The following is a 26,981-nucleotide window of genomic DNA, read 5'->3' as shown; positions in this document are numbered from 1 at the left end:
TATAATTCGCAAATCCGCCCTACCATGGAATATTGTTCCCACATTTGGGGTGGTGGCCCCAAAACCTCTCTCAGGCTTTTTGATTCCATTCAGAAGAGGGCAGTTAGGTTAATTAATGATTCATCTCTAACAGAGTCTCTCCACTCGCTGTCTCATAGATGTACTGTTTCTGCTGCATGCCTCTTCTACAGATACTTCCATGGGCACTGTTCTTCTGAATTGGCTTCTATAATTCCCACTCTCTCTTTCAAAACAGTCCGAACATGTGCAGCCAACATCCATTTACTGTCCAACCTCAAACTCACAGAACCAACTTTTCATATTCCTTGTTTATTCATTCAACTGCCGTTTTCTGGAACAACCTTCCTTCATACTAAAAAAATGAATAGCAAGTGCTTAAAAAACAGTACTCACCTTGTATAAATCTGCAATAAATTTATTGGTAGATGGTGGCTAAATTTAGGTTGGAAGATGAATTAAAAAGAACTAAGGCGGAGAATGGGGTGAAAATATTTTAAATAGATTTTAAAATGAGCGCAAGAAAGTAGAAGTGCAGATCTCTAATCCTTGTTTGTTGTAAAGAGGTTAAAGGACGCAAATGAAAAAAAGAAGACCGGTGATGCCAATAGTCGTTACGAGGGACTTTCGTTGAATAAACCGTCATCAGTTGGCAAATGGGAGAGAAGAGAGCGCGTGTTGTATTTAAAGTTTATCTATACTCTCATGATGCTCTTTTTGACACGTGGGAACTTTAGCCGCGAGAGGTTCCAAGCCGGTGAGAGGTTGAAGGGAAGTTTAGCGTTAATAATATTGAGATCGGAATGGTGTCGGTACCATTTGATGGTGAGGGCTTCATATCGGAGAATTCTGTAGCTCGAGCTAAGTTTAAAAATGGTGATGGCAGAGTCAACAAGGGAGCTGTGGTTGTGGGTTTGAGCGTGGATTGTTAACTCAGTGCAGGATTGACTTTTCCTGAAACTATTGAAGTGGTAGTATGCGCGGGTATTGGAAGTTGTGGATGAACCGAATTTTGTGGTAGTGCTGCCGATATAACAGGTGTCGCAGTTTGGTTGGCATTTTATGAGATATATTATATTATTGAGATGGTTGATGGGATATTTGTGTGTATCTTTATAAGAATTAAGTAGGGAACCTGGTGTATTGTAAGTAGAGAAGGTATCGGTATCTTTGAAAATACGCCGGAATTGTGCTGTGAGTTCACTATGGTAAGGGAGAACTATGCGAGTATTTGTCTTGTTACTGTGTCTGGTGGAGTTGTTAATACTGTTTTTGACGGTGGATATTGTATGTTGGATGAGTTGAGGTGGGGTAGCTCCTGGCTATGAATTTATCAGTAAGGTATTGATCATTGTGTAAATTGTGCAAGTTCATTGTGTAAATCGTTTTGTGATGAGCTGAATTTGATAGCGTTGTAGATTTGGTTGTGTAGGACGGCTTTTTTGAAACTAAGGGAATGATGTGAAGTGAAATGTAGATATTTATCGGTGTACGTGTTTTTTCTGAAAACCTTTGTATTTAAATTTGTGTCTGTTATAATTAGTAAGATTAAGAAAATTAATCTGATTGTCCGTTGCGATTTCGAGGGTAAGGTTTAGCCTGTCGTGTATTGTATTGAATTTTGAAAAGAGATTGTCTATGGTTGTTCTGTTGCCTATTATTAGGATATCATCGGCGTAGCGTATGTATAATTTAATTTCAGAAGGGAAAGGTTGTAAAATTTGATTTTCAATAGTGGCGAGATAAATTTCAGAAAGGGGGGCAGAAATGCCTAAACCCATTGGTAAACTGAATGTTTGTCGATAAATTTTATTATTAAATCTGAAATATCTAGCGTCTAGTAAAAGAGTTGTGAGTTCAAGGATGTGGTCAACTGAAAGAGAGGTACGTTTCGTTAAAGTGTCATCAGCAGTTAGAAGTATGCGTAATGCTTGTAGGGTGAAAGGAATATGCACATTAGTGTATAGGGATATGAAGTCAAAAGAAGCTAATACTTCTCCGTCAGATATGGTGGTGTTACTGATTTTTTCGAAGGCTTGGTTGATATTATTAATTTTGAATGTAGAGAATCGAGTGAGTGGGGATATTATTTTGACAAGGAAGGTGGATAAATTAGCAAAAGCTGATCTACTAAAAGAAACGATAGGTCTTAGTGGGTGGCCAGGTTTGTGTAACTTGGTATTCCAAACATGTGGGGCATGTTCGGAATAACCAAGGGCATAAAGTTCCCACGTCTCAAAAAGAGCATCACGAGAGTATAGATAAACTTTAAATACAACACACGCTCTCTTCTCTCCTGTTTGCCAACTGATGACGGTTTATTCAACGAAAGTCCCTCGTAATGACTATTGGCATCACTGGTCTTCTTTTTTTCATTTGCGTCCTTTAACCTCTTTACGACAACCAAGGATTGGAGATCTGCACTTCTACTTCCTTGCGCTCATTTTAAAATCTGTTTAAAATATTTTCACCCCATTCTCCGCCTTAGTTCTTTTTAATGCATCTTCCAACCTAAATTTTGCTACCATCTACCAATAAATTTATTGCAGATTTATACAAGGTGAGTACCGTTTTTTAAGCACTTGCTATTCATTTTTTAGTCAGATTTATCACGGTATTATAAGATTCCTATAATTTCACTATTGCCTTCCTTCATACGTATTTCCTGAAAATTACAGTCTACAGAAGTTCAAGTCCAATGTCAATAAATATCTTCTTTCGTCTTGTCAACCTCCAAGCCAAGCACGGTAATAAGTACTATAGGTTTTAATACCTCTCGTGTTTGGGTTTACATAAAAAAAAAAAAAACACTCGGGCACTAGCTTCTGAATCTGATTTTCTATCCATATTATTAACAGTTGTCCATCTTCAATGTAGCACCTGAATGCTGTTTTGTGATCACTGTTGATCTTAAGTGCATTGATCCTTTGACATGTTCTGTTATGCATGCACTGGGACAGTTCCTTAAAATAGTATTCACTGTTGAAGCAGTGAGACCTAATTCCGTGCAATAGATGACCAACTTTGTCCTGCTTCATCTTCATTTCTAAATTAATTTTGTTTCATGTCCTAGCACTTGCACTTTCCGTTGGTCCTTTTCCTTTCACCATTGTAATAAGTAAATAGTAATGAAGAGAAGATTCTGAAAATTTATGTTTTTTATGGCTGAAGATTTCAGTGAAGGGGAACTCATTTCACCATAATACCGTAATGTAAAAACCCACAGAATTCCAGTTATCGGTATTATTGCAAATGCAATAAGATCAAGTTTAGTACCCTCTTATAATTAGATGCACAGAAAATAACAGAAAAGCAACTGGAAAGTGCATATTGTTTTTTTGGTCGTGACCATCAGAAACGTCCTTTAGAAAAATATCACAAAGGAACGTGATAACGATGAAAGGGTAGTGCAATTTACATTATAAATATGGTCTTTTAGAGAGATAAATAGCTTAGTAATATAGCAAAATTTTCAACTTTCAAGGACTTGGAACGAATTACAAAAAAAAAAAAAAAAAAAAAAAAATGTGTTATTGGGTTCACATTACATTTTCACAATACCTCCATTTATTCCTACAGGATGCAAAATAAGTTTCCACGATTATTTTAGGTTTGCACCGGCCGGCAAAAACTTACATAAAGTCGAATTTCCGTAAGTCGAGTATTGCATAAGTCAGGGAGTTCCTGTATATATGAATTATATTTATTAATATATATAATTCGTATTACATGCGCTGCTATTAGTGCATAAAATCTAAAAATTCAGTGCATTTTCTATGTTCTCATTGGTTACCAAAGTTGTTGAGAGTATTGACAAAGGAATGTTATAATCCTTTGCAATTGACTAATCTACCTGTAACAGCTTACAAATTATACATACAACATATTTTAAAAATTTGCTTGTCATTTTCTCATATTTTTCTTTCTTACATATCACTTCAATTTTTATTTCAACTGCAATTCTTGTAAACAGTGCTTATAATTTTTATTTGTTCCAGTATGTTTGATGTTGGGGGACAAAGAGACGAAAGGAGAAAGTGGATCCAGTGTTTTAATGATGTCACAGCAATCATTTTTGTAACAGCATGTAGTAGTTTTAACATGGTGCTGCGAGAAGATCCAAACCAAAATAGGTTACGAGAGTCTCTTGATTTGTTTAAAAGCATTTGGAATAACAGGCGAGTAGAATTTTAAGCTTTATATGCATCTAATTTACAAAAAACTGTTCATAAATAAATTACCCTGCACTTTCATACAAAAATCAAAGATGCCCTGGTAACCCATACTGAACTACCATGATATTTCTGATACAATACATAACTGTTCATTTCAAAAAAGGAAAGAAAAAAAAAAAAAAAGCCAATGTTATTACAAAACTATTTTGCAGAATACTGTTGTATTCTATGAAATTTCATTCAACATGAATTGAATCATAATGTTTAATATCAATTTCTAATTTTTTTATACCATCATCATCATAAGTTCTCTGCCACATGTCAGATTCATTGACATCTAGAATTCAATCGCATTCGCATTTCTCCCTATTTCAAGCTATCTCCTTTAGTTTGCAATACCCATCAGCTTCTATCAAATCATCCAACATTCCAGTTCTCTTTCTTTCTCTCTGTCTTTTGCCCATCACTTTCCTTAAATTACACAGGCGCCTCCGTAGCCAGGTGGGAAGGAGCAGCAGTGCGTAACACACGCTTCTCGATTAAACCGGGGTTTGAGCCCGTCACCACCAAATACGGAGGATGCGGAAAGGTCAGGGAATGACCACCGCATATCCCCAGAGCAATATGGCCTTAGTTGCTAATGCTCCTAAAAACCAAATAACAAACAAATAAACCTTAAATTACATCTATTAAATTTAACATTAAGACACATAAATGAGTCACACATGGCTTTCATCATTATAAAGGAGACTCTGGAGCTTAGTAACATGTGCCACAGTTGATAAATGTAGTGTTTAAATCCTATCGATAGCTAGGAAATTTTTTGAGGGATTTCTATCCACCAGCCAGTCAGTTGGTTTCAGGCCACAATATGTTTTTTTTTGCTAAAAGACTAGCCTATCCAACAATGCAACTGGATTAACCTGTAAAACACAGTCCCAGCTCTTAATTGCAAAGATTAATGGTCTACATTTTCTAAATTTCATGTTTCATGGCTTTCACATGCATTGAAAAAATATTCAAATAATATTTTAATATTTCTGCTACAGACATAGTGCCTAAGCTTTTAATTGTGTGTTCAGTAATTATAACAAAAATATGCTGTTCAGAAAATTGCCTACCTATAAAAACTCATGTTACCATTTCTTCTTCATTCACATCTAACAAATGAGGCATGCCACATAGGTTGGGATTGTTTCTTTAGAACATGCAGTTTACAGACATAGTATATTAGCCACATTGTATCCTAGTTATGCTTATGTTAAATGAACACCTGACCTCATCTTGTTATAAACTTTGTATGTATAATTTGGTAATTTACTGGCTCTTTTAGCATGTTTTTTTGGTTGTGTACTTTATTATTTTTTGATAGTTTACTTGGTTTTTATTATTATAAAAAAAGGAAATGTGCTTTTATAAATATGTGAAAATATATAATGAAGATGACTAATTAACAGAATTATAACAACCCTACCACTTTAATCAGTTGCTTGATAAATCATCTTTTGAGCACCATGGACCCTTCCTTTTTCAGCTGTTTGTCTACCCGTATCATAACCACCAAATCCCATTTTTACCATACTGTTATTAATTGCATAGTGTATAATTTATTTTTGGATTATTTTCCAGTTGTAGAACTTGCATTTTTCAGCATTAAAGCATAGCTGCCACTTATCTGATCATCCTTGAAACCACTCCAAATTGTCTTGAAGGAGTACCATTCATTTACCCTGATACCAGCTATTTACTACCTCCTTGATCATCACAACGTCAGAAGACTTTAACATCACACCGTATAACCCTCTGTCAGTGCCATTTATGAAAATTGGAAACAGGAGTGCAACCAGCACCAAGCCCAAGGGGCCACAGTTCTAAGCCAGCACATTATGAGGATTAACCATTAGTAATAACCCATTGCATCCTTGTCCTGTTGCTGTCCTATACACCATTCAAGGGTCTTACCCATAATTCCAATATGTACCAGCTTAAATAGCAGTCTCTCATCTGGGACCAAGTTAAATTCTTTGCTAAAGCCCAAATAGATGATATCAAAGTTATTTCTGGAATGTAGCTCATGAGCAATAGTCATAATACTTTATCATTTAAATAAACAAGATTTTTTCCTACAAAACTGCTGTGTTCTCTTGAAATACATATTTGAATGAATGTCATTTATCTAGATCAGTTGTTTTCAACCGGGGTGCCGCGGCACCTTAGGGTGCTTCAACAACAATTCAGGGGTGCCGCGTAATTTGGGTTTGTTACTTAAAACTTATTATTATTTTTTAAAATTTATATGTTTATTTTTTTATAAAAAAAGTATACAGTATCTTTTTAATTTTGTGGTGATCTATAATTGATGTTTTCTTAGTACCTCTAAATGAAGAATAAAATTATTATATACTGTATATATATAATTTGTATTATGAAATGTAATTTTTATAATTATATATTGTAATAGCTATCATATAACATATATATATATATATATATTTTTTTTTTTTTTTTTAATATCACACACACACACACACACACACACACACACACACACACACACACACACACACACACACACAATCGGATCTAACAGGCAGAAAATTGAGTAGAGGTGCCGCAAAATAAAATAGATGACTTGGGGGTGCCATTATTAAAAAAAAGGTTGAAAACCACTGATATAGATGATCCTGTATTTTAGTATTAGTATTAGCAGTGGCCACATAGTGCAAGGAAGCCCATGGCTTATGCTGCACCAGCCAAAAAAAAAAAATAATAATAAAATAAAATAACAAAAATAAATAAAATAATATAATAATAAGAACAAAAAAATTAATAAGAGAAAAGGAAATAGACAACCTATGCATTTCCCTCCTCCTGTAGGTAATTCTGCAGCTGATCTTTGAATTTCCACAAATTGTCAGCCTCTATCACCTATGTAGGTAATTTATTTGAGTAATTTATAACTCATTGGCTAAAATAAAACTTCCTGCAATCCAGTCTTAACATCTCCCCCCACCCTGTAACTTGAAATTATGGCCCCTTGTTCTAGAATCATTTATAACCATGAAAATTTCATCCTCATTAATTTTACTTATGCCTCTCAGCGCCATAAACACCTCAATCAAGTCTCCTCTAAGGTGCCTAGTTTCAAGCTCCACATCCCACATATTCAAAGTCTTTCCTCATATGGATGCCCTTTTGCCGATCTCACCAGGCGAGTTACCCATCTTTGGACCCTTTCAAGAATCACAATGTTTTTCTTTAGGTGCGGTCTCCATACTTGAACGTATCCTGTGTGTTATCAGACAATCAGCCTAAAACACTGATGGATCCAATATCTCTCTATTACATAAGATTTGGGAGAAGTCCGGTTGGCCTGCCTCCCTAAAATCCATTCATGCACACCTTCTCAATGGTAAGCCCTGTTACGTCACTTAGGTGGCAACGAACGTGTAGAGTGGTTCTCTTCAAGACACCTGGTCAGCGTGAAGAGGAAAAGACCAAACCCTCCAGCATATGGCAGCACGACAAAATAAATGTCCCTCAGTCCTCAGCAGCTTTCACTTTCCCTCTTAAGGCAGCGAGAGGATCAGAGTGAAAGCAGAGGGTGCTAAGAATCTCTGGGTACAACCAGGCTGCCATGCACGGAAACTGAACTTGGCCTGTTATAACGTAAGATCACTCATCGGTGAAGACAGGATATTAGAGCTGGAAAAGGAATTAGAAAATGTGAATTGGAATATCATCGGCTTGGTTGAAACAAGAAGAAGAAATGAATCACTTATAAGTTTATCAAGTGGAAATCTGCTGTACACCAATGGAAACAGTGAAAGGAGTGAAGGTGGAGTTGGTTTTCTGGTCCATAAAGATTTTAAAAACAACATTTTGGAATTCAAAAGTACATCACCAAGGGTGTCAAGACTAATACTCAAGATTTCTAAGAGGTACAAGCCAAAGATTATAATGATTTATGCACCAACATCGAGCCATGATGATGAAGAGGTTACCGAAATTGAGTCTTCTAGATGAGCAGAAAACCCACTACACTATTATTATGGGGGACTTCAATGCTAAGGTTGGAAAAAGACAAAACAGCACAGAAAGGGGAACAATAGGAAATTTTGGAATTGGTGAAAGAAATGAAAGAGGTGAAAGACTTGTGGAATTTGCAGAATCTCAAGGACTGTCAGTAATGAACACTTTTTTCAAGAAAAGGGTGGACAGAAAGTGGACATGGAAGAGTCCAAATGGATTAACTACTAATGAAATCGACTTCATCCTCACTAACAGAAGATATATTGTGAATGATGTTACCGTCCTGAATAAGGTAAATGTTGGAAGTGATCACAGAATGGTAAGATGTACACTTGATATAGATGTAGGAAAGGAAAAAACTGACTTCAGTAAATAATACAAAGGTCTTTGAGATAACAGAAGAGGAGAAAAAGCAGTATGTACTGGAACTTAAGAACAAGTTTGAACAAGATATCGACGAGGAATATTACAACTTTCTGAAAGTGATAAAGCCCAAGAAACCTATAGGGAAAAAGAAATCCAAATAAGAAAAAATTAGTCCAGAAACACTTGTTATAATGAACCGAAGGCGACAAATGAACAGCAAGATAAACACTGACAAGGAGAAAACTGAGTATACTGAGTTATGCAAAGCCATTAGAAAGAGACCCGGAGAAGACATAAGAAGATTTAACACAAGAAAAGTAGAACAATCATTAAGGGAAAACAAAGGATTTAAATCAGCAGCCATGAGCAGTAATACAGAAAGTCAAATGATACTGAAACTAAAGAATAGCAATGGTGTACTTATAAACAGCAGAGAAGGCATAATTCAAATAGCAGCAGCCGACCGGGCTAGCCGAGTGGGTAAAGTACCTGCTCGGCAACCCAAAGGTCGCGGGTTCGATTCCCGCCTCGGGCTTGGATCAAAGTACTGCAAAAACCCTGGGAGGTGCAATATGGCCACAGAAGCCGATGCGCCAACAACTACCAAATCAAAAAAAAAAAAAAAAAAATCAAATAGCAGAAGACTACTATAGAGAATTATACAAGGAGAAGGGAAATGATGCCAGCAGTGGGGAAGATGGATTGCAAAGTAACAACACATACGACATACCCAATATTCTTCCTGATGAGGTAGAACATGCATTGAGGAAAATGAAGAATCAGAAAGCCCTGGGGGAAGATGAAGTTACTGTAGAGTTGTTAAAATTGGGAGGAAGAGACATAACACAAAAACTGGCAAGGCTCTTCACAAAGTGCATTAGAAAAGGTGTGATGCCTAAGCGGTGGAATAATGCAATCATAGTTTTGCTGCATAAGAAAGGAGATAAATCAGAAATTGGAAATTATAGACCAATTAGCTTGTTATCCCACATCTACAAGTTGTTCACAAGGGTCATTACTAACAGATTAGAAAGAATACTTGATGAGAATCAACCGAAAGAGCAAGCCGGCTTTAGGACAGGATTCTCAACTATGGATCACCTTCACGTAATATCACAGCTAATGGAGAAAGCAAATGAATATAAAACACCATTATGCCTGGCATTTGTGGATTATGAAAAGGCATTTGACTCCATACAGCATAAGGCAATGTTTCGGGCACTGGAAAGACAAGGCATAGATACCCCATATATTATGATTTTGAAGAAAATATATGAGAGTGCTACCTCCTTTATTAGACTAGACAAAGACAGTAGGAAATTTAAAATTGAGAAAGGAGTTCGACAAGGAGACACAATATCTCCGAAGCTGTTTACTGCTGCCCTTGAGGAAGCTTTCAGAAGATTAGACTGGTCGCAGAAAGGAGTCAATGTGAACGGAGAGTACCTAAACCATTTACGATTTGCAGATGACATTGTGGTCATAAGCCACAATCCCAAAGAGTTAGAGGAAAATCTTAATCAGTTATGCACAGTTAGTAAGGATTTTGGACTAAAGATGAATATGGCTAAAACAAAAGTAATGATGAACAAGTATGCCACAGAAAGGGAAATAATGATTGAAGGAGCAGTAATTGAAAAGGTGGAGTCATATACTTATCTGGGACAAGTAATTAGCTGTAATAATGATAAATGGCTGGAAGTCAAGAGAAGAATAAATTTTGGATGGATAGCATTCAGGAAATATAGTCACATTCTGAAGAGCAATATCCCAGTTTGTCTGAAACGTAAAATAATGAACCAATGTATACTCCCCACCATGACTTATGGAAGTGAAACTTGGGCACTCACCAAAAGAATGGAAGAGAAGCTGAGAACTACACAGCGAAGAATGGAACGAATTATATTGGGAATCAGACTGTTAGATAAGAAGAGAAACACATGGATTAGGGCTCGAAGACATGATGACAGATGGACTAAGAAGATAACAGAATGGTATCCAAGAGGAGCTAGAAGAAAACCTGGAAGACAAAGGTGGAGATGGATAGATGAAATTCATGAGTTTGTGGGTAGTAAATGGATGGCCAGTGCTCAAAACAGAAGGAACTGGAAAGTTGCTGGAGAGGCCTTCATCCTGCAGTGGATTGAAAATGGCTGATGATGAATAGCCTTATATAATGGGATTATGATATCCTTATCTGTACTACCAATTGTTTGATAAATCATCGATAGGACACCATGGACCTTCCTTGCAACCAGTCCTCAAAGCTCGGAGTACTTCATGTCTGACCGTATTGTAATACCCAAGTCCCTTTCCTCCACTACTGGCTTTAGTTCAATCTGCCATGTGACAAAGCAGGGGCCGGCTCGTTGGTAGGCCCTGTGGAACTGCAGCACTCCTATCTTTTTAAATCTAAATATACAGTTAATGGAGTTATATGAAATTTTGGGAAGTGCAGTGCAATGCAGTGAATATTTTTATTAACAGGTCCCGCATATAGTATACTCGTCCTCTATTTCCAATAATCATTTCAATAATAAATGAATAAAAACATGAAATCATTTTCAAATTTGAAGTTTAATCGTAGGCAGAACTGTGCACTACGCATTCCACATTTTGGTCCCAGTGGTTCAGTTAATACCTAGTTGGCAGGTTGCCAACATGCATTTTTCAGAGATGTTAAAACAAGGGAAAGAAACTGCAGAGCAAGCACTGCTGATTTGAACAGTGCACCAAACTTGAATGAAAAAGTTAATCTATTTTCAATAAATAAAAACCGAAGAATGGATTTTATTTTTAAATAAAATTTTAAGATTACCGAAGTCTGTTAATGGTAATTCCAGTTAATGTTTTGTAGTATTTTTAACTTGCTTATTATTATTACTATCTATGTCCACATGTCTTATAACCAAGTCAATTTAATATAACTTTAAGAAGCAGCACCCCTCATACATATTGCTGTAAAGATGAATATGGTTAAAACAAAAGTAATGATGAACAAGTATGCCACAGAAAGGGAAATAATGATTAGTATTTTTAATTTTTACCATATTCTTTGTTAATTAACATAGTACATTGTGTTTTACAGAGATATTAAATAGGTTTAGTAGCATTTGTTAGCTTCTTATTTCGAATTTAACCAGTGATTTTTGGAAGTTACAGCTCCCGGTGTTGGTGCCAATATTGTTGAACTAGCCGCCATATTGTAGTCGATAAGAAATAGCGTAATGTACATATATCTCAAACTGATAGCGTAAGATATAAAGTAAAACTAGATAGCATAATACGAAGCACTGTATTAGGAATCTGTTAGCTTATTATAGTATTATCAATTAATCAAAAATATTATTAATCTTATTAAATTTCATTGTTAATTAAATTGTATTTAAACGGAAATCATGACCCAGACTAGAGCTGCGCAGCAAAGATCACAGACTAGCGAGAGTGTTGTGACTTGGGGGAGAAGCGAAGGGGGCGATTCTCCAATGCATCATAGTCTCAAAAAATGTGTGAAATGTTTGCCGACCTTTCTAAAACAGGACACACAAAGGCATGCTAGGTGTCTAGAGTGTCAAGAAATTAGGCTCCAACTCAGCTTTCTGATGGGTGTCTATGAGAGCTTGAGGTGTAGGGTAAATGCCCTCAAAGAAATTAATATGAGGGGGCCCATCAAGCTCTCAGCTGCCCTGCTCAACGGCAGAGCTCACTCCTGTGCATCAGGCAACACAGAGACAATCTCCAAAGCAGAATGCACTGGTTCCAAAGGAACTACTTATTGTTGGTGACTCTATTGTCAGGGAGATGGGGAATATACTATGTAAGAAGGATAGATGGAACAGGACCAGAGTATGTCTGCCAGTGGCAAAAGTTAATGGCATTGTACAGCAGATATCATCTTTTAAGGGCACAAAAGGTGATATTGTTATGTACATTGTAACTAATGATATTAAGAGTAAGAGATCTGCAGATTTACTCAACAAGTACAGGTCAATGTTGAAAAAAAGTTGCGTGTTAGGGTTGAATAGGAAAATGTCTGCAATTCTGCCCATACACAATAGGAGGGAGTATGTGATGAGAGCCTTGTCGATCAATTTGGCCCTCTCCAGGGCCAAATTGATCGACAAAGGGGTAGAATTTTTTTCAGTATGGTCTGTGCTTGTTAACAAGGAGAGACTGCTTCTACAGGAATGGGGTACACTTAAATAGAAAGGGTGCAAGAATATTTGCTGATGCTATCAAGGCAGTGTTAGGTGGGTCGGAAAACTGCCAGGTTTGGGGGGATACACAGACTAAACGGTTAACAGTGGCTGAGGGGCTAAGGCAAAAGTGATTCTTGCACTGCTTCTATTAGAATGAGCAGCAGCCTGGAAAGCAAGGTAATGGAGATTTCCAGGACTGCTAGGAGTCATAGGGGAACAAGTAAATACATGGGCTGTGTTAGTGTAACTAAGAGTAGGAACAGGTGCATGTATACTTGCATGTACACCAATGCCAGGAGTATAGTTAATAAATTTGATGAGCTCGAAGTGCTAGTCAAGACATCAAAGGCAGATATTGTTGGGATATCAGAGACGTGGTGTCACACAGATATAAGGAATGCAGAATTGGAATTTGGGGAGTACAATGTGTACAGACAGGATAGGAAGGGAGGTGGATGGGGTTATGCTGTTAGTTAAGAAACACATAAAAATCTAAGGAAGTGCATCCAGTTGACATGGGTGGACAGTGCAATGTTGAGTCTGTTTGGTGTGACTTAAGCATTGGGAAAGGAAAAATGAGAGTAGGTGTGTGTTATAGGCCTAATGAATCTGATGAGTATAATGAGCAATTGTACAGAGAAATAGTGAGCCAGTAAATCAGAATCTTATAATGGGGATTTTAACTTTCCAGATATTGACTGGAACTTGTGAGTTGGTCACTCACACATTAGCAAGACTTTTGTGGATTTATTGGATGACTGTTTTCTACTGCAACATTTTCAAAGAGGCAACCAGAGGGAGTAATACTCTTTGATCTCATTATCAGCATTGATTATTCATGCATTAAGAATTTGCAGATAAAGGAACCACTGAGTGACAGTGATCACGATGTACTAATGTGGAAATTATTTAAAGATGTAACTACCATCAAGAGTAAAGGGAATGCTTTTTGCTTTCGTAAAGGTGACTACAGTGGTCTCAAACAGTTTTTAAATTCTATACAGTGGGATCAACTGATGATGTTGCCAACGGTGAATTCTGAATGGGAAGCCTTCAGGGACTTAATCTTGGAGTCTGCTAGGCTTTTCGTGCCACCTAAGAAATGCTGTTCAAGGTTCAGGCATAAATGGATGTCAGATGAATTAACGAGGCTCCTGGCAGAGAAGAAAAATGCATGGGATGTTTTTTTTTTTTTTTGTTAGTGCATCGGCTTCTGTGGCCATAATGCACTTCCCAAAGGTTTTGCATTTTACTCCGATCCAAGCCCGAGGTGGGATTCAAACCCTCAACCTTTGGGTTGCCAGACAGGTACTTTACCCACCTAGCTAGCCTGGTCGGCACATGGGATGTGTATAAACTATCAGGTGACACAGAAGCCTATGGCAGATATAAGCTTGTCTGTAATAAAGTCACAAAGAAGGTTAGGCAGACAAAGGCAGATTACGAGAAATCTTTGGCAAAGGATGCAGAAAAACAGCAAAGAGTTCTTTACTTATGTAAATAAGGAAAATAAGAAGTGGGGTTCCTTGGGGAACCCCACTTCTTACATTAATCTAATCTGAGGAATATGGTCCCATCAGTATTGGGCGTAGTGTTGTTTTTGATTTTCTTAAATGACATTGATGAAGGGATAGAGGGCATGATGTTAAATATGCAGATGATGTGAAAAAAATCGGTAGAGTAGTTAATGATCACTGCCAAGCAGAGCTTCTTCAGAGTGACCTAGATAGACTTCAGGGATCATCAAAAAATGGCAGCTATGATTTAATTCAGCAAAATGCATGATCTTACACCTGGGGAAGAGCAATACAAAAATAACTTTTACATTTGGTGGAGTTGAACTAAAGTGAGTAGTGGAAGAAAGGGACTTCGGAGTTAAGATACGGTCAGACATGTAGTTCTCCGAACATTGTGAACACGTTGCAAGGAAGGTCCACGGTGTCTTATCAATGATTTATTGAACATTTGCTAGTAGAGATAAGGACATCATAATCCCATTATAAAAGGCTATTGTTACACCACACTTGGAATACTGTGTTCAAGTATGGAGGCCACATCTAAAAAAAAAGACATCAAGCTTCTTAGAAGGGTCCAAAAGACTGGTAACTCACCTGATGAGATCGGAAAAAGAGCGATCATATGAGGAAAGACTTCAAATATGTGGAGTTCACGTTTTTGAAACTAGACACCTTAGAGAAGACTTGATTGAGGTGTTTAAGGCTCTGAGAAGCATAAGCAAAATGAATGAGGGCAAAATTTTCATGGTTATAAATGATTCTAGAACTGGAGGTGATAATTTCAAGTTACAGGATGGGGGGAGATGGGGGAGACTGGATTGCAGGAAGTTTTATTTTAGCCATCAAGTTATAAATTACTGGAATAAGTTACCTACATGGGTGGTTGAGGCTGAAAGTTTGGGGAAATGCATAGGTTGTCTGTTTGATTTTCTTTCTTCTTGCTGGTGCAGCATAAGCCTTAGACCTTCTTGCACCATATATGGCCATTTCTAATACTAAATTTCCAATCACATTGTCTCCCACTTTGCAAATACTGAAGAACCTGTAATAAATGTAACACAGGTTCTTCAGTATCAGAATTGGATACAGTATTGAAACTTCATACTTCACCTCTGTGAAGTATAGAGTTTCAATACTGTAATCAATTCTGTAGCTATTTCAGAATTTTGATGGCCAAGAGTTTCATAATAAATTTTAAGTTAGCATCTGCAATTAAAAAAGATTTGCTTCTTTGCGACATAGCACATCTACTGCTAACTTTATAGGAATTAATGTAGATATAGCTGCAGATAATAGATTAAATTCATCCTCACAAAAATGAATGCTTGAATCTAAATCAATTAAAGCTTTCTGCACACAATATCTCAACTCAAAAAGCTTTCAAGCATGGACAATAAAATGTTCCAATTAGCTTTGGACTAATTGCATGACAATTTATTTGCTAAATTCTACTGCAGTATACTTTTGTAAATATTTATCATTTGTGGTTGGTGGTTATAAAATCACCTTTATATGATTAAATCATAAACAGTTTTTTTTTTTTTAAATTAGTACAGAGAAACTGGTATTTTTGTATCAATACCAGTATTTGAATACTGGAAAAAATTACTAGGATCTCGGTTTTGTAAGCCCTACCAAGGAGGTAGGTCACCCCATCTAGAAAACCACTCTGACTTCCCATCAGAATAAATAATAATAAAACACAAAGCAACTTTAATTCTTAAGTAATTTATCCTATAATTTACTCTGTTTATGGTTAATCAACCATCACAACAATTATCAATTCCATTGACAATAAACAATAACATAACCGTATAAGTGACCTGGAGGTATGCACACGAGCGGCCCTCCAGCAACCTACACAGGATCCAATATTGCTGATCCAACTTCCACATCCACCCTCCAAAGAGGTCAAAATCCACTTTAATCTGTTTGTTCCTTAAACTTGCAGCAGAGGGCCCTCAATGCTCAACGCTGCAGGAGCACTCAGACTCTGTAATCAGTTCTTCTACAAAGAATATCAACCGCTCTGATGTAGTCTGGACATATCTTATCCACTGCTGCATGAGCAAAAGGGGACTTCCCCCACCAACAATTTACACACCTAGGTGTATCCGTATGCTTGATACAATTTTTGAATGTATGACCTCTCCCAGCACAATGGCCACAAAACTCATCAGCTTGACAATGTTTGACTACCTGGCCATAGGACATACATTTATAACACTGTGTTGGTGTCAGAAGGTCACTCACTTGGTGGGACCCTCAGTCAATAAATATTCTGGACTGAGCCAACAGAACTTCCCGTATGGCTCCAGTAACCTGAACAACATAATTCATACCAGATGTTCCTCTGGCCTTATTTCTAGCTAGTACAGCTATTTCTGACATAACTCTGTCCTTTGAAATTTCACAGTCCACTAAATTTCTTTGCCCGAATTCAAGGAAATGTTCCTTAGTGACTTTAGGAATTGTCAAACACAACAAGCTTTGTGCTCCTCTGAAGGGTCTTCCCTACCTCCAGACCCAGCTGCTGTACTTGAGCACATTATATATTTGAGCCTATGACAACAACATACAAATCATTATGTTGTGACAGACTTGATCTTTTTAGAGATTTAAATCTCTCCAAAAATTAAACCGAACTACTAGGCTCTGGACCAGTTGTTCCCAAGTGCAGCCACCAACACAGTCCAATTTTCAACAGCAAATAAGAAATTAATACTCTGAATGAAATATGTTAGAGATTCATCCTTTTTATTTTTCATATTCATTACTTTTAAACTATCAAAGCATTTAATAGCTTCTCAAGTAAGTTAAACCCAAAATTTACTTGCCATTATAATTTTTTAGCAAAATTTAAAAAAATATCCCTAAATCACATGGAAATGTGATTTCCTCAAAACCATTTCACACTGGCCAATTTAGGTTTATATAACTGACAACATTGTGAGTTTAAGTGAAATCTAATGCATCACTACCAAATATTTGTTGAATTGATGTTTGATGACTGTATATATGTGTGTTAATTTTCTACACTATAAAAACATATTTGATCTCTAGTACATATTTTTACAAGGTACATTTCAATTTGTCATTATCTATATAAATTTTTTTAGCTAATTTTATATTTTGCAGACTCATATTCTATCTTTTAGTTCTACTTAATCATAAATTATTCAGCTTACAACCAAAGTAAATTCTCATTTAAATTTTGGTGGATAAAAGTATGTACTTTACTACAATTTTAAAAGATATTATTAAAATGATTATAATAAAAAAAATTTTAAATGAGTTTTTTAAATCTTCACCTATAGGTACAATGGATATAAGAAAAATTTTAATCAAAAGTAATAAGAAGAGACATTCAAATGAGGCAAAAGCCAGCATGAGCAAAAACGACTTAGATTCATCAGAGCATTTATAGAAAAAGCCTTTGCTGAAACTTCCATGAAGAGAAAATGGTGTTTAATATTAAATGGGAAGAAAAATATTTAATGGTCAAACAACAAATTTCTTTGGGCATTGTTGCTATAAGAGCAATTTTTAGAGATGTAATTAATCAAAATCTTATGCTATGAAATGCCATTATAAAACACATAGAGGTATAGTACAAAATATGTAATCTGCTTCTTCACAAGGAACTCTTAAAGAAGTTTAATCAAGTTGTCTTTGCAACATAAGGTGACATGAACCTTTATTTCATGGTTAGAAGAAGAAATGCATTTGGCATCTCTAAAGGCATGTTATGTTATTGGAGAGAATTGAAAACCATTTTCAGATGGAGAATTTGTTAAGTCACTAGTGCTAGCTGTTGGACCAGAAAATAAGCTTTTTAGAGACCTTCCTCTTAGTAATGATACTGTACAATGTAGAATATATGAACTAGGGAAATTTATAGGCATAGATGTGTCAGTGAAAGTCCTTTCTTCAGCTTATGCCTAGATGAAAGCAAGGATTTAACACACATCAGACAAATACATATACGTGCATGTTATTTTGGTATTGATCAAGGTCATTTTTGTGAACAACTAATGTTGCTTAATTTCTCTAAAAGAATGCTTGAATGCCAGAAATAGTTACAAAACAATAAAATAAACTTGAATCTTCTTGGCATTTCAATGAGAAATCTTTGTGCTGTAACTGCAGAAGGTGCTTGATGAAGAGCCAAGAAGCAGTGTATTGAGTCTCCTTAACAATGACTGTCAGAGTTCTATATTTTGTCTACATTGTTTTTTCCATCAAGAAATGCTTGTGCTTGTTTGCAAATCTATTAACAAATCAATGGACAATATAGAATCAGTGGTTAATGAAAGTTATTAACGTGATAAATACTAACAGCATTCTTAGAAATAATTTTCAATCATTATGTGACACTACTGATGAAAAGCATAAAGTACTTCTTAAATGCAGTTATATTAGCATTAGTTGAGGCATATGATGCAAGAAAGAAAGCTTATACAGCATCAGCCAAAAAAAAAAAAATAAATAAATAAATAAACCCCTTCCCATCCGGTCACTCCAATTGTTTGTCTTGTTCAGCATTAATTTTATTTAAGCTATCATCTTCCACAACAACAGATGGAAGTCTGTTCTAGCAATCAACTACCCGTTGGCTAAAGGCAAACTTCCGCACATCTATTCTACAACTGTCTTTCCTCAATTTGAATCTATGCCCACTCAGGTTCTTAGTCTGACAAGTGGAAGTATCCTGTCAGCATTGAGCCTTATAGACCTCAATCAGATCACTCACAGGTGCTAGTCTCCAGATGCTGCAATTTGCAGAACTTAGTCTTTCTTCATAAGTGCACCCCTTTGTTCCTCTCACAGATCTTGTTGCCCTTCTCTCTACTCATTCTAGCAACTCTACATCCTTCCTAGAATGAGGCCTCCAGACGTGTATACAGTGCCCAAGGAGTGAGTGGCCTGAGCAATGCCTAATATAAAGGGATAATCACCTCCTTGTCTCTGCTAGCAAAATTCCTATATATCATTGACAAAACTCCATGACCTGCTCTGGCAGCCCATCTGCACTGCTCAGAGAACTTCATATCTGACTACACTATTACCCCCAGATATTTTTCATTCTCTACCTTCCTGAGTGTAGTACCACAGAGTTGGTACATTTCTCTTGGGTTACTGCTACCCATATGCAGTACTTTGCATTTGTCAATGTTAAACTTCAGTTGCCACTTCTCAGCCCAGCTGCCTAACTTTTTTAGATCCTGTTGCAATAGCATACTGTCTTTAGTGTCATTAACAACACTGCCAATCTTCATATCATCTGCAAACTTGAACATTAAGTCTGATATACCTTCATTGATAAATACACAAAACAACAATGGGCCCAGCACCGAAACCTGGGGAACTCCGCTAATAATATTAGTCTACTTAGAGCAGTGTCTATTTATTACCACTCTCTGTTGTCTTCCATTCAACCATCCCTTTATTCATTGCAGTAACTTGCCCTTAATGCCATACTACTCCAATTTGTACAGCAGTCTTATATGTGCTAAAGTATCAAAAGCTTTCCTGAAATCCAAGTATATGATATCAAAATTATTTTTAGCACCCAGTTCCTTTGTGACCACATCGTACTATCCAATCAAATTGGTCAGACAAGACTTCCCCTTAACAAACCCATGATCTGTCTGAACTATTGCTGCTGTCTTGTATAGGTGATCCTGTATCACCTCTTTAACTAGTGACTCCATTATTTCCCTGGAACAGAAGTTAAACTAACAGGCCTATAATTATTTGTGTCACCCTTTGAACCCCCTTTGTGAATTGGGGATACATTTTTCACATCTCCAGTCCATGGGGACCTCCCCTGACACTCTAAGGATGCTCTCATAGTTATGGCTAAGGGTTTGCTTACTTTCCTTGCTGCCTCGTTCATTATAACTGGATAGATTCCATCTGCCCCAGGTGCCTTTTTTATGTTTAACTTCAACAATTTCTCCTTCACTTTGCTCTCAGTTATCACAAAATCACTTAACTCCCTGTTAGAGTTTGATAAACTGCTGCCATTCCCTTCCTTGAATAACTCCTCATGTGTGTGAATGTAGATGCAAAATACTCATTCAGTTTATCAGCTACTTTAGCAGGATCATCAATAGTTGAACCATCTATGTTAAGTGGTCTAATCTGATTCATCCCCTTCCTTCTAGAGTTTACATAAGTAAAGAACTCTTTGCTGTTTTTCTTTGCGTCCTTTGCCACGGATTTCTCGTAATCTGCCTTTGCCTGCCTAACCTCCTTTGTGACTTGATTACAGACTAGCTTAAAACTGTTGTAGGCTTCTATGTAGCTGGATAATTTCTATGCATCCCATGCATTTTTCTTCTCTGCCATGAGCCTCATTAATTCATCCGACATCCATAGATCGTAGTTACATCTTTAAGTAAATCCCACATCAGTACACTGTGATCACTGTCACCTAGTGGTTCCTTTATCTGCAAATTCCTAATGTATGCATCATCACTGCTGATAATCAGATCAATGGTATTACTCCCTCTGGTTTTCCCTTCAACATATTGCTGTAGAAAATAATCCTCCAATAAATCCACAAAAGACTTGATAGTGGGCGAGTGACCAACCCACAAGTTCCAGTCAATATCTGGAAAGTTAAAATCCCTCATTACAAGTCATTCTGATTTATTGGTCCATTCTATTTCTCTGCCCAACTGTTCATTGTACTCATCAGCATCATTAGGCCTATAATATACCCTTACTCTCATTTTCCTTTTCCCAGTGTTTGTCACACCAAACAGACTCATCATTGCACTGTCCACCCATGTTAACTAGATTCACTTCCTTAGATTTTGTGTTTCTTAACTAACAGCATAACCCATCCTCCCTTCCTACCCTGTCTGTCCTTTCTGTATACATTGTACTCCCCAAATTCCAATTCCGCACTGCTTATATCTGTGTAACACCATGTCTCTGATATCCCAACAATATCTGCCTTTGATGTCTTGATCAGCACTTCAAATTCATCAATTTTATTTACTATACTTCAAGCATTAGTGTACATGCAAGTTCGGTTTCGGTTTCTTTTTAGGAGCATTAGCAACTAAGGCCATATTGTTCCAGGGATATGCAGTGGTCATTCCCTGACCTTTCCGCATCCTCCGTATTTGGTGGCTCACGGGCTCGAACCGCGGTCTAATCAAGAAGCATGTGCTACTCACTGCTGCTCCTGCCCACCTGGCTACGGAGGCGCCTACATGCAAGTATACATGCACTTGTTCATACTCTTAGTTACCCTAACACAGCCCATGTATTTACTTGTTCCATGATGACTCCCAGTAGCTCTTGAAATCCCCAGCAATTCGCTCTCTAGGCTGCTGCTCATTACAATAGAAACAGTGCAAGAATCACTTTCACTTCTGCCTGCGGCTACCGTTAATCTTTTAGTCTGTGAATCCCCCCAAACTAGTAGTTTTCCGACCCACCTTACACTGCCTCGATAGCATCTGCCAGTTAAGTTTTGATTCAAATGTGCAGAGACTTTGTGAGCTTTATGATAACGTAGTAACTACCTTGACCCCAAAATATAATGATTTAGTGCTGGAATTACAACAAATCTCCATTTGCAGTTGCATCCTATTTTTAAAAGACTTTTTATCAAAGCTTAGTTCCATAAATCGTCAACTTCAAAATAGATGTTTGATAATTATCGTTGCAATTTTAAGTGTATTTCCAACAACAGTTACATGTGAAATTTCATTTAGCTTCATATCATTAAAAACAAATTCCGAAATAAAATTGCTGATAAAAACCTTCAGTCAGCAATGCATTTTGCTTTTGAAGAGAGAAATGTGTCCGATTTTCCTTTTAACAAGTTATTGTAATAAACATATGCTTTTCATGTGGTATGTCTTGTTTGATTAACCATTTTGCTTTTCAGATATTTTCAATTATGTTTAAAAGCTCTGCTTATTCTTATTAAATAAGAAATATAAATGTGAAAAATATTACAGCCTCATTAAAAAAACATTCATTTATTTTCTGAAACTACTCTTAGAATAATTTTACAAAATTAAAATTACAACACAATTGCAAATGGTTAGGAACTAAGTTTCAATAGCAAAATCTTAATTTACGGTACTCACCTTGGACGATCTGCAGTTATTTGGGTGAAATGAATGACTAAATTTTTGGGTTTGGGTAATTTAAAGTTAAGTAGATTAATTGGGAAGTTTACGGGATGAGAATAAATTAATTAAAAATGGAATTAAAATATGCTCAAGGAAGCAGAAGTGCACTACTCCGTCCCTGGTTGTCATGGAGAATTGATTAATTAAGAACTCTAAAAAATGTGAAATAGATGAGGCCAAGTATAATAATAATAAACGGTTAGGAATTATATGTTACTGCTTTAGAAATATGTATTATAGGATATAAATGATTTGCTTTTGCCATAATTTTTGTTAAGTTTATGGATTAAGATCAATTATTTATTATACAGGTTTATCATCAAAATAATTTAGTTTTAAAAATAACTACAGATTCATTTAATAGTAAAATTATAGAAATCTGAATGACCGCAGCCACAAAAATATTTCTCATGAGAACTGCTGCTCTAGACTTCAAGGTTGGACTCTGCTTGTAAAGAAGTATGACAATAACTGTTTCTTAAGCATCAAATAAAAAATAATATAAAAAACAAGTTTTTCAGAAATATACCTTAAATATAAACTGCTGCTCCTGCCCACCTGGCTACGGAGGCGCCGTTTTTTTTTTTTTTTTTTTTTTTGTGAGTGGTGATCTTATATATTGGTTTGACAGAATTGAACTAATAGAGACAATGGGGAAAACACTCCATATAGATGGCACATGTTCATTGAATTCATACAGGATTAGTTTGAAGACTTCTAATATGAGTCTGTGCTATTGATATGATATCCACATGAAGCCTTTACCTCTGCAACATAAAATGCCTCTTTTTAAAAAACAGTAAAGGCCACACTTTATATTTAAGGTATATTTTTGAAATACTCGTTTTTTATATTATTTTTTATTTTCTTATTTTTTAGTTATGTAGACATAAATAGGATATGTTTGAATGGATAAGGTAAGAAACAAACAAATTGAAATTTTCATAAATTTTTTTTTTATATATAAAGTATGCTTGAAAATTTGTGAAAAGATTTTACCAACAAAAAATCTTTACACAATGCAAGGATAGACAATAAAATCTTGCACACTTTATATGTATGTATTACATGGATACAACCGTGTAAAGCAAGTAGCTGATATGAGGCATGTAATAGCTGCACAATGGACCACGCAATGAATTAGCTCAAATTTAATTGGAAACATTATTACGTCAAGAGATTGTTTACAAAATTACACCCTTCTAACCAGATAAGAAGTGTGGAAAAGTTCGGAAATCCGGGTCAGGTATAAATCCACGTAGCCAATATATGACATGCATTGGCTGCATGGTGCACTGCTTGATAGATTTAGCTCAAATTTTGATAGAATGCATTGTCACGCGAATCAGGAATATGTACAAAGTTTCAGTCTTCTATCTCTATTAGAAGTGACTGAAAAAGCAATTGGCAGATTTGATGACAGAGGCAGTAACTTAATATAAGGTATATAAAAAAGACGTGCTGTTTTTTTTGTGTTTGTTTGTTATTTGGTTTTTAGGAGCATTAGCAACTAAGGTGGGAAGGAATATGATTAGTCTTCTCAAGAGCATTAGTTGCAATGAATACTGATAAAATATTTCAGTGCCCTGAAAGTCAGTATTTCTGTACGTGCAGCTAGATTTTATGAAGTATTACTTATTTCTATTAGAGTAAGATAGTAAAGTAGAAGGCCATCATTATGCAGTTAAAGAAGATCCATTTGACAGCATTTAGTGTCAAGGCAGTGTTTCGTATTGTCCTTTTTCCTTTGCTCTATGTTAAACTGGGCTGGATGAAAACTATTGTCATAGTTGAGTGTTCTTTTATTATTTACAGTTCTGCAGGACAGCAACTTTGATGACGTTTTAAATGATACTGAAAAGGCAGCATGGAAGGCTTTCAGAGCTTTTACACTAATAATTAAGCATTTTGGAGCCAACAGTTAAAATGAACTCACAGAAGGCATGCTACAGACCTTAGCAACATGTCACTGAAGATCCAAATTCTTCACTCAGATTTGGAGTTTTTTTTTCTGCTACCCTAGCTACCATCAGCAGTGAGCATAGTGAATGATTCCATCAAAATGTTTATATTATAGAAAAATGATATGCAGGAAAGTGAAGCTTTTGTGTGTTAATTAACTTTTGCTGATTCTTAATCAAAGGAATTCCAGCCATAAGTGGAAAATATAAAAAAAAAAAAAAAAAAGATTTTAAATAGTAACTAAATTTGTATGCTGTAAAGGCATATGAAATTTGATTAACATGTGTATAGTTTCATTATGTTTCCTGACAAAATGATTGGTGATGCATCAATTTTTAATTGAAGATCTATTTAGCAGAATCAACCATTTTCATTTTAAGGCAACTTTTTGTCTTGCCTAAAAATTAAAGTTCAAATTTATTGTACAGTGTAATTGTCAGAAAATTATAGGTTATATGTATGGTCACTTATAGTTTTACTGTTTCCAAATGTTGGTTGAAACTGTAAATATTTATTCAAATTCAGTGTAATTGGGTATAAACAAGCAAAGCAATACATAGGATAAAAAGTTGATTAAAAATTTGCATTGATAACTTAATTGTTACCAAGATGTCATTTTTAAATCTTGTTTATAGACAGGAAACTTAATTGAGTGCTCATTTTGCTTTCCTAGAACAGACACTGACTATTGAAATATGACTTGCTACAGAAAATATTTACAAAATTTTTTTATATATTAAAAAAGTAAAATATATTTATTGAAATAAATTTTTTAGGTGGTTACGGACGATATCAGTGATTTTGTTCCTTAACAAACAAGATCTTTTAGCAGAAAAGATCAAGGCTAGTAAATCCAAACTTGAAGACTATTTTAGTGAATTTGCTCATTACCAGACTCCTCCAGATGGTAAATTATCTCAAATTTCTTTTTTATTTTAATAAAATGTTATTAGCAACTATTAAAATTATTAAAAATTATATAGGAGAAAATCATATTAGTAAATATTAAAAGTTTTAATCAAAGTTAGGTTACTAATTTTATGTTTCACCATTTAGAGTGCAAGACTACTAAGAAAATCTTCTTCAGATAAGGTTTTTACAAATATATAACCACAAACTGCTTTTATCTTCCTAAGTGAGATTTTCTGCTTAATCCATTTACATATATCTGGATACTAAGTATACAAATGTAATAGAAATTAATTATACAGGGTGATTCAAAATTGATGCAACCCAAATATCAGTAATTAAAATTTATTAATTATTTTACTATCAGATTATGTTTTATGTTATCAAGTAATTATAAAAAATATAATAAATGTCAAAAATATTCACTTTCTTGAATATGTGCACGGACAACATTTGTTATTTTTCAGTGTCTACTTTACAATTTCATTCTATATATTGGTTTTCAAGTCCTCCAGTGTGTGGGGATTATTTTTTGTACTTTGCCTTTTAATAAGCCCACATAAATAATAATCCAACAGTTCTAAATCTGGAGATCTTGGCCACAATTTTTAGAAAAAAGACAATCAGTAAAAATGTCTCTCAGCATTGCCACTATTTCATTGGATTTGTGATGAGTTATCCATCTTGCTGAGACCAACATTCATCATTTGTCAAGCAGGGCAGTAAACTGGTGTATTAAATCATGATATATGTTACTATCAGCTACTTTTTTTCAAAGAAGAGCACTCTGGTCAGTCTACGACTTGAAACCCTAACCCACACAATACCCCAACTTAAAATAAAGTTGAAGTCTTATAAGTGGAATTTTTGAGGATGTATGGACATGAAAAACATATAGATCTAGATTACTCCATATCCTGCTATTTTGTGGTGATGTATTGTATTCGAATCAATAAAGATGCGAAACCATTGAAAATAATGCAATCTTTTTTTTTTTTTTTCTTTATCAAGTTCTCCACGTTCATGCTTTACATGAATATGACAGGGATAGAAGCCTGATTTTTTAACAACTTTGTGTACTTGAATAAGATATACCCATTTGCAATTCATTGCATTAAAGAAAGACAAAAATTATGTTTTCTGATATTTAGCATTAGCATTTGTTGAGGAATATGATGCAAGAAAGCAAGCTTATACAGCATCAGCAAAAAAAAAACTTCCCTTTTCACCCATCCAATGGGCTTGACGTAGCCCAGTGGTCAGGAGCGAGAGTGCATAGCACGCGTTCCTTGAGTGTTTGTTTGTTTGTTTGTTTGGTTTTTAGGAGCATTAGCAACTAAGGCCATATTGCTCCGGGAATATGCGGTGGTCATTCCCTTGACCTTTCCGCATCCTCTGTATTTGGTGGTGACGGGCTCGAACCCCGGTCTAATCAAGAAGCGTGTGCTACGCACTGCTGCTCCTTCCCACCTGGCTACGGAGACGCCTGTTCCTTGAGTGGACCGGGGTTCAAGCCCGTGACTACTAAATATGATAAATATTTGTATAAATAATTCACCCATCCAGTCACTCCAAATGTTTGTCTAGTTGAGCCTTAAATTTATTTTAGCTATTAACTTCCACAACAACAGATGGAAGTCT

General features: G+C 35.7%; 1 protein-coding gene across 2 annotated transcripts in view; it reads left to right on the top strand.

Annotated features, from left to right (window-relative positions):
- Positions 1–26,981, top strand: part of LOC150082751 (guanine nucleotide-binding protein G(s) subunit alpha-like) — a 200,567-nt gene that overhangs the window by 147,725 nt on the left and 25,861 nt on the right. For both annotated transcript variants that reach the window (XM_090376807.1, XM_090376806.1), the window contains exons 8-9: positions 4,017–4,196; positions 25,208–25,338. In XM_090376807.1, the coding sequence (XP_090232933.1) occupies positions 4,017–4,196; positions 25,208–25,338 (311 nt within the window). The remainder of the gene's footprint in view (positions 1–4,016; positions 4,197–25,207; positions 25,339–26,981) is intronic.

The sequence above is a fragment of the Mastigoproctus giganteus genome, chromosome 7, assembly GCF_048544385.1.
Source record: "Mastigoproctus giganteus isolate SK-2022 chromosome 7, ASM4854438v1, whole genome shotgun sequence".
Taxonomy (NCBI): domain Eukaryota; kingdom Metazoa; phylum Arthropoda; class Arachnida; order Uropygi; family Thelyphonidae; genus Mastigoproctus; species Mastigoproctus giganteus.
This window is presented reverse-complemented; position numbering and strand designations above follow the sequence as displayed.